Here is a 17027-nt window from a genome sequence, read left to right on the forward strand (position 1 = left end):
TTATGCAGGATCGAAGGTAATAGTTTTAAAGTTATTATGGAAACTGAAGAACAAATAGAGCTCTCATTTACAAGGACATGGGATCCTTCACTTCAGGGCGAGCATTCCCCGTTAAACATAGATAAAAGGTTCAGGTTCTTCCTTTTGTATATCTTTCTTCAGGCACATGCATATATCTCAAGGTACAAGTAGAATTTATTGTGGTAATTTCATTAGCAGCACTGAGATTTGGTAATTTTCAGGTTCATAATTCTTCGGGATTCGCTTGGTTTTTACTCTTACGCCATTTATGAACACAAAGAGGATATGCCAGAATTCAACCTCAATGAAGCCAGGATAGCTTTCATGCTCAACATAGAAAAGTACTGTTTTTCGACTCCTGGACACTTGCGATAGATCATTATTTTTCCTTAATGTCAATATTTCCAACGAGGACTAAAACTTTTTCTTGTAAAAGTTTCTATTTCAACCAAGAAATGGAAACTTTATATATGAATGATTTATCCCAGCTTAAATTTGTGTTGTTGCAAGAAAAAAGTTGTGCCCTATGTACAGTATATGGACTTAGTTTCCTTTACAAATTTTCTGAAGTATGAATGAACTGATTTACTTCTATCCAACTTTAAGGTTTCGGTACATGGCTATGGAAGATGATAGGAAAAGGCTAATGCCTCTTCCTAAAGATCGTGTACCTCCCAGAGGGAAGGAATTAGCATATCCAGAAGCAGTCCTGCTAGTCGATCCCATGGAGCCAGAATTTTAAGGAGAAGTACTTTTAAGTTTAAGATGTTTAAGTGTTTGAATGTAGTTTATGATGTTTAAGTGCGTGAATGTAGTTTATCATGTTTAAGTGTTTGAATGTAGTTTTGATTTTAAGTACTTTGAGGTTGAATTTGATTGTTTATAAGTGTTTGAATGGACAATGTTTAAGTATTCAAGTGTTTGAACATTGTTTATGGTTGTTGTGTTGAATTGTTGATGAATTGGATGAATTTGGTTGATGAATTTGGTTATTTGAAAATTGGCGAGTGGGATGTCAAAAACAGTAAATCTTTGGAAAAAATATTCCATATTTCGACCGAGAGTGGTCGAAAATCACCAGATATTTCTTTCGACCACGTGTGGTCGAAATTGTACCCAAAAATACAATTTCGACCACGTGTGGTCGAAATTTAGCAATATGGTTGCCGATTTCGACCACATGTACGAAAATGCGTTTTACAATCACCACATGTGGTCGAAATTGTGAAAATAATTTTTTTTATATTTAAATATAAATAATGTTTTCGACCACACGTAGTCGAAAAAGTTAAATATCTAATTTAATATAAAAATAATTTTTCGACCACTTGTGGTCGAAAATAATTTTCCCTTAAATTTGGTAGAATGTGATTGCGACCGTGTGGTCGAAAAAAATGGATTACCGATTAGCTACCTACGCGCGTGGTCGAAAAATTGGTCGAAATAAAGGCCTTTTCGACCTCGTGTGGTCGAAATTTTTGGTCGAAAATCCCCGTTTTTTTAGTAGTGTTACTATACATTTTATTGTTTTTGTCTTGTAATTCGTGTAGCCTTTATACATCAAGGTAGTGTATATATGAACAAATGAAAAAAAAGAGAAAAAAAAAATTGTCCGAGCATTTTTTTATTGGTTAAACCAAAAACCGACCCGTTAAGGACTAAAAATCGATAAACCGAAAAGCGATAATAAATATCTTATTAGTTTGGTTTTGGTTAGCATATTTACAAACTAAAATCGGTAAACCAAGCCGAACCGACCAATAAGCACCCCCAGTGTCCTTACTTAAAAATTGCAAATAGGCCTTAATAAAACACCCTTCCAAATAGCATTAGACCATCGTCTGACATTTCTCTTACATTTTTCAGTTTATCAAAAAAAAAAAACTTTAGAGTATGGTCTAAATGGTCCATAAATTAAAGAAAAAATCATTAAATAACTAGTTGTCCGAAGTCTAAGGAGCAAATATCTGTATCTCGCGCGCAAATCCAGTGTAATTCACCTGTAAATAATATTCCCAAGCTTGTGTTAGACGAACACAAATATAAATTAGCATTTAGCTTATCTACAAATTTACTGTGATTTTCTTTTACACTATCAGTTTATGCGATTTAATGGTATATAGGGGTCGTGTTACACCTCAGAAAATTCCATGTTGTTGTTCAGTAAATAGACTAACGCGGGATAAGAAGTATATGATGTTTCTACAAGTAAGAAGTAGTACTTAACGGTTCTAATTAAGATTCCAAAGACGTTTGAGGCAAGAGAAGAAAGTTCGTTGAAGAATGTCAAGCATAAGTCGTGTTTTGGAAAGGGGTTTGCAAAGTACCAAGCTAATGTTGATTTAATAACGTCGTAAGGAAAAGTTGTAACGCTCCTTAGATTGTTAATAAAGTGTTAAACAAGTGCTAAGAAGGTTCCATAAGGATTGGAGATCAAACGAAGCGACGGAATTAATTTCAGGAAAGTGGAGTTATACGACCACTTATACGGTCCGTATAACTTTATACGGTCCGTTATAAGGGTCCGTATAAGTCCCGACGGGCTGAACATTTTCCAAGTATAAAGATGTGATCCCACTTCTAATTTCTCATTTTCCAACTTCTCCACTTCTCTCTAACTCTCTAGAATATTCCACTCACTCCATTTACAAGAACTCAAGGGAAATCAAAGATCAATATCATCAATTCAAGGAAATCAAGTGCAAGGGAGTTCTCTAGGGTTGTTGGAAGTCAAGAAAATTCTTTGGAAGCGGAGATAGGGTTTTCTCCAAGTGAAGTACCTTCGTCAAAAGCCCATTCCTACACAATCAAAGGTAAGTTTTATGATCATTTCATGTTATTTAGAATATTGAAGGGGTGAAAAACTTAGACTATGAAAGAAGGTAGAATATGGAGTTCAAATATGGAACTTGTGATATTCTTGAATAGTAGCTTGACATGAGTCATAACTCTTGAGATATTATGAGTATAATCTTGTTATAAATAATATTAAGAATGTTGGAGAAGCATGATATTTGAATGAATACGATGTTGGGTGATCACCCTGGTTATGGATGACTTTGGGAGGAAATTGTGTGAATTGAATAATGGCCAACTTAATAAAGTTTATTGATTATGATACTGTGGGTGTATTGTTGACGCTTGGAAGTTGTTATATTATATGGAGAAAGTTATAGAATCAAAGGAGATGCTGCCAAATTTTCGTTAGCTTTAGCTTAAGCTTAAGTATGTTTCCGATTATCTAATTCTAGTACGAATTCTCTTGAATATAGAATCGTGAACATTGGAGGAAAGCGCTTAAATTGATAAAGTTAGAGCGACATCAAGGTATGTGAGGCTAGTCCCTTCTTTTTCCAAGGCATGACTCTCATGATATGATTTCCTTTATCTTTCCATGACCTCCTTACATTCCGGAAACTATGAGTCTATGTTTATAAAGAGCTTCTCATGAGATAAAGATGAGAGATGTTACGAATATGGTAATGATGATGATGAGTCTAAGTCTAGAGATTCTAAAGCTCATGATATGATGTTTCTACGAAGCTAATGATCCTTGTACGATCCTTTGATGTGGCTCATTGTTGTTACACTCACCTTACACTGCTAGTTCCTTTAAGGTGAGGCATGATGATTATGATTACGCCATAATGGAAATCGGGGGTTCTCGACCTTACGTCACCCCGATAGAGTTATAGCTTATCTTTGAGTTCTTATGCATGCTTTGTGATGCGTATATGATAGTGAGATTACACCGCGCCTATATGGTCGGGCAGACACTGCTTAGGCGGGCGGCATATACACCATGTCTAGAGGGCATGGGCAGACACCACTAGTGGGCGGCATGAGATGTTTACCCCGGACGCGGGCTAATGATGATTACACCGCACCTATATGGTCGGGCAGCTTAAATATGCATACTTGATATGATGATGTTTATGATGTAAGTTAGCATGCATCATTCAGTCTTAAGTGACATTCAGTTACAGGTTGTTTCCTTATTGATGTTCCCTTGTTTCTTCGATATGCTATTATCGTTCATGCCTTACATACTTAGTACAATGTTCGTACTGACGTCCTTTCTTTTGGACGCTATGTTCATGCCCACAGGTAGATAGGGAGGTGGCCCCGATTCATAGGAGTTTATCAGCAGCTACACGGGAGCACCCCATTATTCCAGAGGTGCCAGTTATTGATGTATTCTTTTGTGTATATATTTAGGCACGACGGGGTCCTGTCCCGTCCTTATATCTTAGTACTGTAGTAGAGGCTCGTAGATACGTATGCGTAGGTAGTAGACGTTCCATGATGACCTCATCAGTGTACATTTTTGTATATCATTTTGCAGCCGTGAGGGCTTATGTATATTTATGCATTATCTTGGAGTTTATATGTGTTCAGGATGAGTATGATGACTAGTATAATGAGCAGTGCTCGGTAGTCAGCTCCCGGTACCCGTCATGGCCCCTAGTCGGGTCGTGACAGGTCGGCCTTTGTTACATCTTGAAAATTTCGTGTCGTTCACATTATGAGTAAACTAGGGCAAGCCTAAAGTGCATATAAAGATCTTATAAGGTTAAGCATGTTATCTAATAATTCCAAGTATGTGCCTTAAGGTTTCAGAGTCACATGTAGCGACGGAAGCAAGTTCATTGAAGGAATTGGAAATTTGAATCATGTTTTGGGAAGGTTTCGTATTATTTGAGTTATGCATTATGTAGTAATGCCTTGAGGGGGGCTGCTATAGGTCCCCTTAGATGGTTAATGAAGTATTATACAAGTGCCAAGAAGGTTCCATAAGGATTGAAAGTCAAACGAATTGGAAAGAACACATTTTCGCGAAACCGAGGAGAAATAGGCAATATGCGGCCGCATACTCAATATGCTGGGCCACATATTGGCTGCAAAATCCCCATTTTGGGTGAGCTTTCTACCCAACACCACCCCCATGTTGTGGAGGGAGTATGCGGCCGCCGGTGGGGAGAATTGGACACCTTTTTAAACCCCAAAAGACCCCATTCTTCACATTAACTTTCCATACTTATTTCCCCACATTAAAAGAAGGTTCTTGAGAGTTTTTGAAGGTTCCCCAATGTGCTAAACCTTTCTATATCATCAAGAGAGAAGATCAACCTCAAAACCCCAAAGCTAATCCATGAAAGGTGATGGTTCTTGCTTCTCTTCAAAGTTGTGATGAACTTGGTCTTGAAAGGAGTTGAGGAAGGTGAAGTTCCTCTAAAATAAGGTATGTTCTTCCTATTATTTACATGATGGAGTTGATGCGAAGGTTTAATAATCCTTGGAAAGGAAAAGAATTAAAGTGGAGAAGTTATAAAGTGTTGATTTGGTCCGTTAATTGCACTAGTTTGAACTTATAAGTGTTTTCAAGACTTAACCTTAGTGTGAATCCTCTTGAATGTAGATTTTGCGGACTTTGGAGGAGAACGTTAAATAGTTAAGAAGACGTAAAGGTATGTAAGGATAACCCTTCTTTCTAAAGGCATGATTTCCTTATTGTGAACCTATACATGATATCCACAATATTCCTATTCCTATAAATGCTAGAAGCTCATAATTCTCAAGATTCTCATGATATTGTTAACAATGTTCTTTGTGATGATAATGATAACGATTATGATGATGATTTCAATTCTAGAGATGCCATCTAAGATATCCGCAATGTCCTATTCCTAGATATGCTAGAAGTTCATGACTTCCAGGATTCTTGAGATATTATTGGTAAAAGGTCTTCATAGTGATGATGATAATGATGATGATGATGATGATGATGATGATGGTGATTCCATAATAGAAATCGGGGGTTTACCGACCTCATGTCACCCCGATGGAGTTGTAATGTTTCCTTTGGATACTCATGTATGTCATATATGTATGTAGCTATTTTGTGACACCGAGCTTATATGGTCGGGTATGATATCTATTGCGCGCGCACCACTACAGTTGGGTATGGACAACACCGAGCCTTGTTATGGCAGGGTATGGATGACACCGAACCTACATGGTCGGGTATGGTATTATTATATGTATATGTATGGAATGTTTTCTTTAGAGCAAGGTTGAGTAAGCATGATGAACATCTTAAGAGTAGGGGTGTTCATGGTTTGGTTTGGGTCGGTTATTGGTAAAAATCATAACCAAACCAATTTAGTCGGTTTTTAAATGTCTAAAACCATAACCAAACCAAGTAAAATAATAACCACCGGTTTGGTTATTGTCGGTTTGGTTCGGTTTGGTTCGGTTTTCAATTTATGACTAGCCGTGACAATTCAAATATTCTCTCTCTACATTCTTCAAATTTCTTATGAAGCTCTTTTTCCTCACGGCCCACAAGGGCGAACTTTGCTGCATATTGATGCGACGGCAATGTAAAATGAAAAGAGATAGTAGGATTTTTACTTTTTACCCTTATGCTTACGACTTATTAGAGTTGAGCTTGGATTGTTGGACTTGGACATATTCTTTTAAGACATGGGCCTTAAAAATAAGTAGACCAAAATTAAATTAATAATTAAAAGGTATAAAATATCTTTAATTATTTATGAAAAGTTAATATTATACTTATAAATAATTATAAATTTTATGTATATAATTATCGGTTTGGTTGGTTATTTTTTACTATAACCATAACCAAACCAAATATTATCGGTTTTTCAAATTTAAAACCAAACCAAATGTCGGTTTTTTTATTCGGTTTGGTTAAATTTTCAGTTTGGTTTTGGTTTTAACCAAAACTGTGAACAGCCCTACTTAAGAGGTATAAATGATTCATTTATCTTATGTTATTCTTCATACTTTTATCATGTTACTATTCATGACTTACATACGCGGTACATTGTTCGCACTGACGTCCTTTTGTTTTATGATTTTATATACCCTTGCTTCATCGAGTAGAGGTGCTCCATTTGATCGAGCCGCAATAGTTGGTATAACTTTTTTTGTGTACATATATGGGCATGGCTGTCCCGTCTTTATGATTTTATATACCCTTCGTAGGCTCGTAGATGTGTATATTTGGATATCCCTCGCCTTTAATCGGTTCACATTTTGTATATCATTTTGATAGCCTTGTCGGCTTGTGTATATATGGGCATAGTTGATGATGTTTATATAAAATGGTGCCTTAGTCCGATGGAATTTGTGTTATTGATGCATGGTAATTATGAGTTAGTCATGTAGTCCACCTAGATATGATTATGAAAATATGATGAGAGGTGCTCGGTAGGTTAGCTGCGGTACCCGTCATGGCCCTCTGGTTGGATCGTGACAACCTTCATATAGATTATGATTTGTAATATTAAAAATAAGATAGATTACCTGTTTCAACTCAATGGTGGATCTACATTGAATTAATTGGGTGTTTGATCATCTTTTTTTCTTTTTATTATTTAAATTACACGCTATTTTTACATTGAAAGCTAGTAAATAGGAGTAATAGTATACAAAGATATTGATCGAACACCCAATCTTAGAAAGAAATTTTAAATTGACGTGCAGTTGAATACCCGCAAATTAAAAATCTTGCTTCAACTGAATTGATATTTACTAAGTAGGTGTTTGGCCATACAAACCAAAAAAAATTATTTTTTTTGGAATTTTTGAAGTTGGAGTTGTGTTTGGTCATAGTTTTTGAAAATACTATTTGGTTGTTGAAATGTACTTTTTCTTAAAAACATGAAATGTGATTTATACATACCCCAATTTTTAAAAGCTAGCAAAATCACGCAAAGCAATTAATAGACATAACCAGTGCGAGAAATATAGCAACTATACTCGAGGTCAGCTTATGGAGTGCTCAAAACTGATATTTTTTTCCATCAAAAGGCTGCAACTAGGAGACTTACTGGTGTACATAGAAAATATAGCATCTCTAAATATGTCTTTGTTGCAAATTCCCACTCCCTTCTTTTCTTTTAAGGGCTTTTTAGCACATGATGTTGAATGTTGTTAGAATGGAGAGCAACTGAGCAACATAAGTTGCCTCTGACCAGTGAAAAAAGTTGTATGAACTTTTAAGGTAAAAATTGAGCAACAAAAAAACTTTTAGGGTAAAAATTGAAAACATAAAAACAAAAATAATGGTCCAAAACAGAAAATGGAAAAAGTGAAAACAAGGTTTTGGTTATTTTTCAAATTTCAAATAGTTGTATTTGGAATTTTTAAGGCCAAACACCATAAAGTGAAAAAAATGAAAAAAAAAAATAAATAAATAAACCCGGAAAATAGTGAATAATTCTCGTGGCCAAACGGGTCCTAAAAGTCTCATATATTTAACTTGTTATCCACTTTAGCAATAAAATCGCTGTAGGTTGTCTCTGTTGGGAAAAGATTTCTTCTAAATAAGGCAATTGCATGAATTCCACGAAAGAATTAAAAACAATCTGGCATGAACTGTTATCTTGCAGTATTAGAAGTTTCTTGTACCTCCAAATTTAACGTGACAACATTTGTAACAAAAATAATGTATTCTAACAAGTTTCTTTACATCTTATATGGTGATTATTCACTAACGTACCGTAATTCTAATGCCATGAGCTGCAGCTAATAACTTTATTATAGCATTACAAAAGTCAAGGTTGTTGTAAATCAGAAAGGTTTTCTCAAGAAAGAGTTAAAGCAGGAAAAGTTGGAGTTAGATAGGCTCCATTGTCCATGCAAATATAGGTCTCTCAATATTTCTTTCTTTGGAAGACTTCCCACGTGCCTAAAACGTCAACTCTGTAGTTAATCAGTACCAAACCACTGTTAGATATAGTTGGAAGATTGAGATCTCTCCGCTTTTAATTATATTAGTTTTTCGACACGCATATGCCGCGTTATGTAGTATATAATTTTATAAAAAAATATATCAATATTATTTAAACAAGCTTCAAGTAAATTAGTTATACATGATAGAATAAAGTGCAAGGTTTTTTTGTAAATCTATGCCAAATTGTTTTGGCGTACAAAACGAACCATCGCCCATGTACTCACACCTAAACAATAAATATTCTATGTAATTATAATTTAATCAAATATTTTTATCTATTGATCAGTTGTTGCTTGACTTTATCTTGAACTGCAAATGTATTAGCTTATTTTTGTTTTCTCCTTTAAGTGTATAATATGCTCAAGGGCAACTTCATTTGCGTCTTGCTTTATCTATTAATTTTATCTTAAACATGGAATATTTTTGACACAGAATGTCATGTACTGATACGAAAAATTGAAATTGTCTCTATATAATTACAAAATAACTTCACATGTGAATTTGAAGATCGAATCCGAAATCATGCAACATAAGTAATCAACAAAAGCCTTTTGAAAATCCTCATAATATTTATTACGAAAGTTCACTGTATCTCTTTTAATTTACAGCGTCAATTAATGAACACAAAGAATGTTAGATAAGGAATGTTTTCAATTTACTTGATTTTTTCTATTTGGTTATAGGAATTACGAGTTCATGTCTGTCATCTTCATCTTCTTTATCAAAATGATTAAAACGCAAATAAAGGGCTTAATTAAATTACTAAATCAAGTTTTCAAATTCATGAATGTAAGGAGAAATCATCTAGAATAGTTCTTTTCTGATGAGTACTTTCATATACTATTTTAATAATGTCTTTTGAAAAATAATTAAGTCAAGAACAGCAATAAATGAGTTTTTTTTTTTTTTTTTTTTTTTTTTTTTTTGTGTGTGTTTGCAAAATTCTTCCAGAAAAAGCTTTTCTAAGTATTATTACTTGAACCGACAGTGTTTATGTTACGTCTATGAACAAGAGAGCGAAAAAAATATTGAATTCTCTAAATGGATATTCGACAAATAATCAAGTCTCTACAAGTTGGTTATTTGATAGCATCAAAACTCTTCACATTAATGACCTCGTGAAAAATTGTTTTGCATCTCATAGAATGCTAGAGTATGTTATGTCAATAATAACGTTATTGTTGACATCGATATTTTTCTAGAAGGTAATATATTTAGTTGTTAGGAATTTTTCTTTTGAGGAAAAAAGTTTTCCAACTGATCAAGTTTCTAATATATTTTAAAAAAAAAAAAAGAGGTAGCCTTGCGTTTCTAATATTATTTTTTTTGAAAAAAAAAAATGGGGTAGCCTTGCTCTTCTTCTTCTTATTTTTTGTATTTTTCATTTACAAAAAATACCAAATAATCATGTTTTAAAAAAGTTTTTACAAAAAAGATTTCACCCATCTAACCAAAATGCAATATCAGTTAAGGTGGCTTGGCATTAAATGGAATGAAAGAAAATGATTATCCACGATTAGTTAGATATATCCATGCATCATCATTTCAAAATCTTGTCCGTAAGGACTTGAAAAACAAATGATAATGACAATTAAAAAACTATAAAGAAGAATATTCAAATGGTTTGTCTAATTCAGAGATTGAAATGAAAGTATTATTATGAGAACAACAAATAAGTTATTAAGAGAAAAAATTTAGAAGTGAAAATAACAAAATAAGAAAAGGAAAAAGATAAATAAATGAAAAACACAATCATAAGATTTTTAAAAATAACAATATATTTTAAAGACCATTACTCATCTAGTCACTCAAACGGAGAAAGGAGGACGAAATAACAAGGAGGTGACCTCGTTAAGGTAGGTCCTTCAATTTATTTTGACTATGATCTTCATCTTCTTTATCAAAATGGTCAAAACGCAAGAAATAATGATCTTAAATTACTTAATCAGGACTTCAGATTATCGAATATAAGGAACCAACATCTAGAATATTTCTTTTCTTATGAGTACTTTGGTATGCTATTCTAATAGAGAGTTGCTACATTGCCACACCACACTTATGCAAAAACCACTATAACTTCTATTGTACAATTTTAAATTAAGCTAAACTTTGAGAAGAAAAGATAGAAATGACATTAAGTAAGCATAAATTATTAAATTTGACCTAAATAATCATATCAATTTACCCCATTTGAGCCATTGTGGCCAAAATAGTGTGGCAAAAGACCTTATTGATTCTAGTAATATCTCTTGTGGAAAATAATTAAGTCCAAGACATCAATTGATGAAGTATCCCGAAAGAACTTTTCTAACTATTGTTTAAACCGATAATGTTTCTTTTTTCCTTTTATGTAAGTGAAAGTAAAAGAAATTTGAATTCTCTACAGAGCGAGCGATTGTTAGACCAACTATGTTATACGGGATGGAGTGTTGGCCAATCAAGAACTCTCACGTTCGGAAGATTAAAGTTGTGGAAATGAGGATGTTGCGATGGATGTGCGCGCATATTAGGAGAGATAGGATAAAGTGGAAGTGACCTCGGTAGGTGATAGGATGCGGGAAACGAGGCTGAGATGGTTTGGTCATGTGCAGAGGAGATGCACTGATGCTCCAGTGCGGATGAGAGGTTAGCTATGGACGGTTCATGAGAGGTAGATGTAGGCTGAAGTAGTATTGGGGAAAGGTGATTAGATAGGACATGGCGAAGGTACATCTTACTGAGGACATGACCTTAGATAAGAGGGTATATATGAAGGACACAGATTATGGTAGAAGGATAGTAGGTAGTCGTGTGTTGCCCTACTTAGTAGGTGCATAGTAGTAGTCGTATAATTACTTGTGTAGTTTCTTGCCCTTCAACTTCTGCTATTTCTTGTACTGCGATTAGTTCATTTGTATATCGACTGTAGTTACCGTCTTTTTTCATAATGCTATATCATGCTTTTTACCCTATTTATCTGTGATTGCTACTGTCTTTTTTTCAAGCTTGCTTTATCATGGCTTTTCCGCTCTCGTTATTTTCATTTTAATAGTGCTTTGATCTACTTGTCCGTATCTAGCCTTTTTTGTCAAGCTTTCTCTTGAACCGAGGGTCTTTTGGAAATAACTTCTCTACCTTCCAAAATAGAGGTAAAATCTGCATACACTTTATCCTCCCAGACCCCACATTGTGGGATTTCACTGGTACGTTGTTGTTGTAAGGAATATTCAATAACTGATCATGTCTCTACCAAGTTGGTTATTTGATAGCATCAAGACTTTCACATTAATTGCCTCGTGAAAAATCATTTTGCCTCTCATAAAAAGCTAGAGACAACAATATTTATTTGTAGACATCAATATTTTTCTAGAAAGTTGTTGTGGACATCAATATTTTTCTAGAAAGTAAAATATTTATTTGTAAGGAGCTTCTTTTTTTTTTTAGAGATTTCCAAAACATAAAAATATAATGTTCGATTTTTTTTAAAAATCTGTAGCATTTCTCCTCCTCCTCCTCTTTTTCTGTTTTTTTACAAAAAGAGTTTTCCAAAACATAAAAATATAATGTTCGATTTTTTTTAAAAATCTGTAGCATTTCTCCTCCTCCTCCTCTTTTTCTGCTGCTGCTTCTTCTTCTTCTTCTTTCTTTTGCATTTTTCTTTTACAAAATGTCAAATAATCATGATTTCAAAAGTTGCAAAAGAATTCATCCATCTAACCAAACACAATATTCTTTAAGATGGTTTGGCACTAAATAGAATACCAAAATTAATCATTCGCTATTAATTAGATCCACGATCATCATTACAAAATAATGACAGTAGCGTCTGTAAAACAAATAATAATGACAGTTTAGAAACTAAGAGGAAAATATCCAAATGATTCATTTTATCTAAAGATCAAATGAAAGTATCGTAAAAGCAACAAAAAAAAATTCTTAAAAGTAAATTTCTCGAAATGAAAATAATAAATAATGAAAAAAGGAAAAGATAAATAATTGAAGAAAATAAATATAATGTTTTAAAAATAATAATAATATATTTTAAAGACTTTTACTTTTACTCATTTAGGCACTCACAAGAAACAAAGAGGACGTACATAATAACACAGAGGAGTACCCTGTTACTGTAGGTTCCTTGTACTTTTATTTGGTTTCTTTTTGCACTTTTTTGTTTTCCTCTCATAGCAAGTTTTGCGTCTTTTCACTCAGTCACGCTTGGTGTCCTTTTAATAAATAGAACAACTTATTAATGAAAGAACACAACTATTTAGAGAAGACATGATATAATTATATATAGTTTAATTTTATATTATCAATGTTAAATAATAAATATAGATATACTTATAACTTTTTTTTAACTCTCTAGCCTGATACAAATTCAAATTAAACGTTGGGCCAGTAAATTTCTGACACTGAATGGTTAAACCGCAAAGCACTCTTTTGGTCAGTAGTATACACTAAGGGAGCCTAAGGAGAAAAATGCAGAAACCTTGGAATAGTTTTCCAAGTTTTGGAGCAAAGCCCTGTTTCTCAACACAGTTAAACCGATTCCCAACCACTCCCCACTTCAATTTTTTTTTTTTTTTTTTTTTTAGCTTTTTCGTTCTTTATTATTTTATCAGAGTTGGTCATGGAAAAGCTGTATCCTAGAGAGATTTCATAAACCATTCTTCAAGTAATGTGTTCCATTTTGGTCTTCTTACACTGCATGGTTAGTGTTGCGGCAACTTTTAGCACACAGATTTCAAACACCATGTATGGGATGAACAGAATTTTATTAAAGGTATTCAAAATATAAAAGATTCAATACACAAAGAAATCAATGAATTTGAAATATATATTACATAAACAAAAACATTACATAATTTCACAATATCATTTTTTGATAGAGGGGTGTCAATTGACTCCCCTCAGCCACTGGTGAAAGAATAAGAATGTTTTATATTTTAGTATACCATGCATATTTATTTCTGTTAAGGAGCTTAATTACCTATTACCTGAAGAAAGTAAATTAATTTAGATAAACGGCCGATAGATTTTTGAACAATTAAAAATAAAAACGATAATTAAATAAGATTATTATGTTAAAATTGGTATCAAGTACATATAAAAATCTAACGCACATGAGACGTGTGCACTTGTTTGAAGCAAAGGCAGAGAAAGGTTAAAGAAGTTTCCGTATGAAAATAAAATGCATTACATTCCTATCAACCGAATACGGACCTTCTCTTCTTCACGGTCAAAAATTCTCAACTACTCTCTCCTAAACCTTTCCCTTAATACACTAATTCTGTACATATATAAAACCCTACCCTCCCTCACCCTATAACACATTCTCTTTTCTTCTCTACTTCACAGAAACCAAAAAAAGAAAAAAGAGCTACGGAAGAATAAGAGAAATCATTCATTGTCACAATGGATCCTATTGTACTTTATTTTGGCCTAGTAGCTGCAACTACAACTTATCTTCTTTGGTTCTATCTTCTAGCACAAAGGCTAAATGGTCCAAAAGTGTGGCCACTAGTTGGGAGCCTCCCCTATACTTTCTTGAACAGAAGGAGATTTCATGACTGGATGTCTCAAAACCTCCGATCAACGGGTGCAGCTGCAACGTATCAAACGTGCACTATTTGCATACCATTTCTCGCTTGGAAACAAGGGTTCTATACGGTCACATGTCACCCCAAGAACATCGAACATATCCTTCGAACCAGGTTTGATATTATTTTTATTCTAAAGATAATATGACTAAATAATCTTTACGTTTATGAATTCTTTTCGTTTTGGTCGTTTTCGGAAAGAACGACAACTATCTAGCCGCATGATAGCCATTTCATAATTTTTCTTTATTAAATTTTGTATCCAGTCAAATATCATTATTCAATTTGAAATGGAGGGAACTGTTCAGAGGACCTCTGCCTACCTTAATACCATCTTGAATTATGTGATCATTACATCTAAAAGTTTAAGCTGTTAGAGAGTGCATGTGACTTTTATTTACTCAATTATGTCTTCAACCATTACTATCTAGCTAGCATGCATCACACATATTTGGCTAAAGGTATTTAATTTAGGATATTTAATTTTGTCCATTGTAGTTCTTTCACAATACAATATAAAGCAAAAGAGAGCGATGAATCATATAACGAAATATTTTCATATGCATTCAGCGTTATACTCTTTTTTGCGATACTGACATACTATCTATCTATCCTTGTATTAAGGTTTGACAATTATCCTAAAGGACCAACTTGGCAAAATGCATTCGATGACCTTTTAGGTCAAGGTATATTCAACAGTGATGGTGACACGTGGCTCATGCAAAGGAAAACAGCAGCTCTTGAGTTCACAACCCGGACACTTCGACAAGCAATGAACCGTTGGGTGAACCGGACCATCAGAACTCGTTTGTGGGTAATTTTGGATAAGGCTGCTAAGGAGAAAAACCCGGTCGAGTTGCAAGATTTATTACTCCGTTTAACTTTTGATAATATATGTGGACTTACTTTTGGTAAAGACCCTGAAACTCTCTCACCAAAAATGCCTGAAAATCCATTTGCTATAGCATTTGATTCAGCCACTGAAGCAACCATGCAAAGACTTTTATACCCTTACTTTCTTTGGAGGTTAAAAAAATTTCTAGGCATTGGAGCTGAAAAGAGATTACAAAAAAGCCTCAAAGTTGTCGAAAATTACATTACGGAGGCCCTAGATTCACGTAAGGAAAGTCCATCAGACGATTTATTATCACGTTTCATGAAGAAAAAGGACATAAACGGTAATTCAATCCCAAATGATGTACTAAAACGCATTGCTCTGAACTTTGTCCTAGCTGGACGTGACACGTCATCAGTGGCTATGAGCTGGTTCTTCTGGAACGTCATGAACAACAGCCACGTGGAAAAAAAGATAATTGAAGAAATATCAACAGTCTTAAAGGAAAGCCGCGGTGAAGATCATGAAAAATGGACTGAAGAACCATTGAATTTTGATGAAGCTGATAAGTTGATTTATCTCAAAGCGGCTTTGGCTGAAACTTTACGTTTGTACCCTTCAGTCCCTGAAGATTTCAAATATGTCATTTCTGATGATGTTTTGCCAGATGGCTCGTGGGTCCCAGCCGGTTCAACAGTAACTTATTCTATTTACTCTGTGGGGAGGATGAAAACGGTTTGGGGAGAGGATTGCATGGAATTTAAACCGGAGAGATGGCTCTCGACCGGAGGAGACCGGTTCGAACCGCCCAGGGATGGGTATAAATTTGTGGCATTTAATGCTGGACCGAGAACTTGCTTAGGCAAAGACTTGGCTTACCTTCAAATGAAATCTGTGGCCGCTGCAATATTGCTTCGTTACCGGCTTTCACCGGTTCCAGGTCATAAAGTTGAACAGAAAATGTCATTAACTTTGTTCATGAAATATGGACTTAAAGTTAACTTGCATCCTCGTGAACTTGCACCTGCAGCTCCAAAGGTCGCTATGTCTGCCTGAAGAAAGGACAAAAATGGGAATTAAATATTTACTTTTGAGGATGTGATTGATATATGTGCATGGTCCGATGGCAATATTGGTCATGTTAATTGTATTTGCTTTGTTTGTATTAATTTTCACTGTGTTTATTATTGATTTGTTTGGTTACTTGAGTTTTAAGAACAATTGTTTTACACATACTTGGGAGGGATACTACTATACGATGCTGAAGTCCATATACTGTACTATATGTTTCCCCATGTTCAAATAAAATTCAAAAAATTTAGCTTCTTTTAGTGATAATTTCCGTTCTGATTTATAAGCACAAATTAATTAAATCAAGAAATGCTTACAAGAAAGTTAAAGCAAATCTTGGGTATTACTAGTATATATAGTTAGAAAATTAGAACTTATATAAGAAGTATAACGGCACAAAACGTTTTAATAGGCCCAAGCGGATAGTACTAAAGCTAGCATTTCTGCTTGATCTGAGTTGTATGTCAGCTTTTAAGATTTAACTTATATAAACTGAAAGTATGTTGAAATTTTTACATTATTAGTCAACTAAATGTTGTAGAAAAATGTGTCTTACTTTTATGTTTTTAACTTTACTTACAATGAGTACTCAAATTACTTGTAACATTTTAAATGATTTGATATATAAATAGTATAAAACTTTTTCACACTATCAATGTGTAAAAGTTAAAAAGCTTGGTTTTGTAGTAACTTTACACATATGAAAAAAATATGGCAATGATGTATTCTTCTTCCTTTGGTTGGTGAATAAAGGACG

At 34.0% G+C, this 17027-nt stretch overlaps 2 protein-coding genes across 2 annotated transcripts; both read left to right on the plus strand.

The window, feature by feature from the left end:
* Positions 1 to 773, plus strand: LOC132054698 (uncharacterized). Its single transcript, XM_059446668.1, has 3 exons — positions 1 to 128; positions 243 to 362; positions 628 to 773. Exons 1-3 carry the CDS (start codon positions 37 to 39, stop codon positions 761 to 763), a joined length of 348 nt encoding a protein of 115 aa, XP_059302651.1. The 5' UTR covers positions 1 to 36; the 3' UTR covers positions 764 to 773.
* Positions 774 to 14091: 13318 nt separating this feature from the next.
* LOC132052897 (cytochrome P450 86A1-like) lies at positions 14092 to 16530 on the plus strand. The gene is made up of 2 exons (XM_059444607.1): positions 14092 to 14478; positions 14989 to 16530. The coding sequence occupies exons 1-2, from the start codon at positions 14180 to 14182 to the stop codon at positions 16253 to 16255; spliced, it is 1566 nt and encodes a 521-aa protein (XP_059300590.1). The 5' UTR covers positions 14092 to 14179; the 3' UTR covers positions 16256 to 16530.
* The last annotated feature ends 497 nt before the right edge of the window (positions 16531 to 17027 follow it).

The sequence above is a fragment of the Lycium ferocissimum genome, chromosome 4, assembly GCF_029784015.1.
Source record: "Lycium ferocissimum isolate CSIRO_LF1 chromosome 4, AGI_CSIRO_Lferr_CH_V1, whole genome shotgun sequence".
In the NCBI taxonomy this organism is placed as follows: domain Eukaryota; kingdom Viridiplantae; phylum Streptophyta; class Magnoliopsida; order Solanales; family Solanaceae; genus Lycium; species Lycium ferocissimum.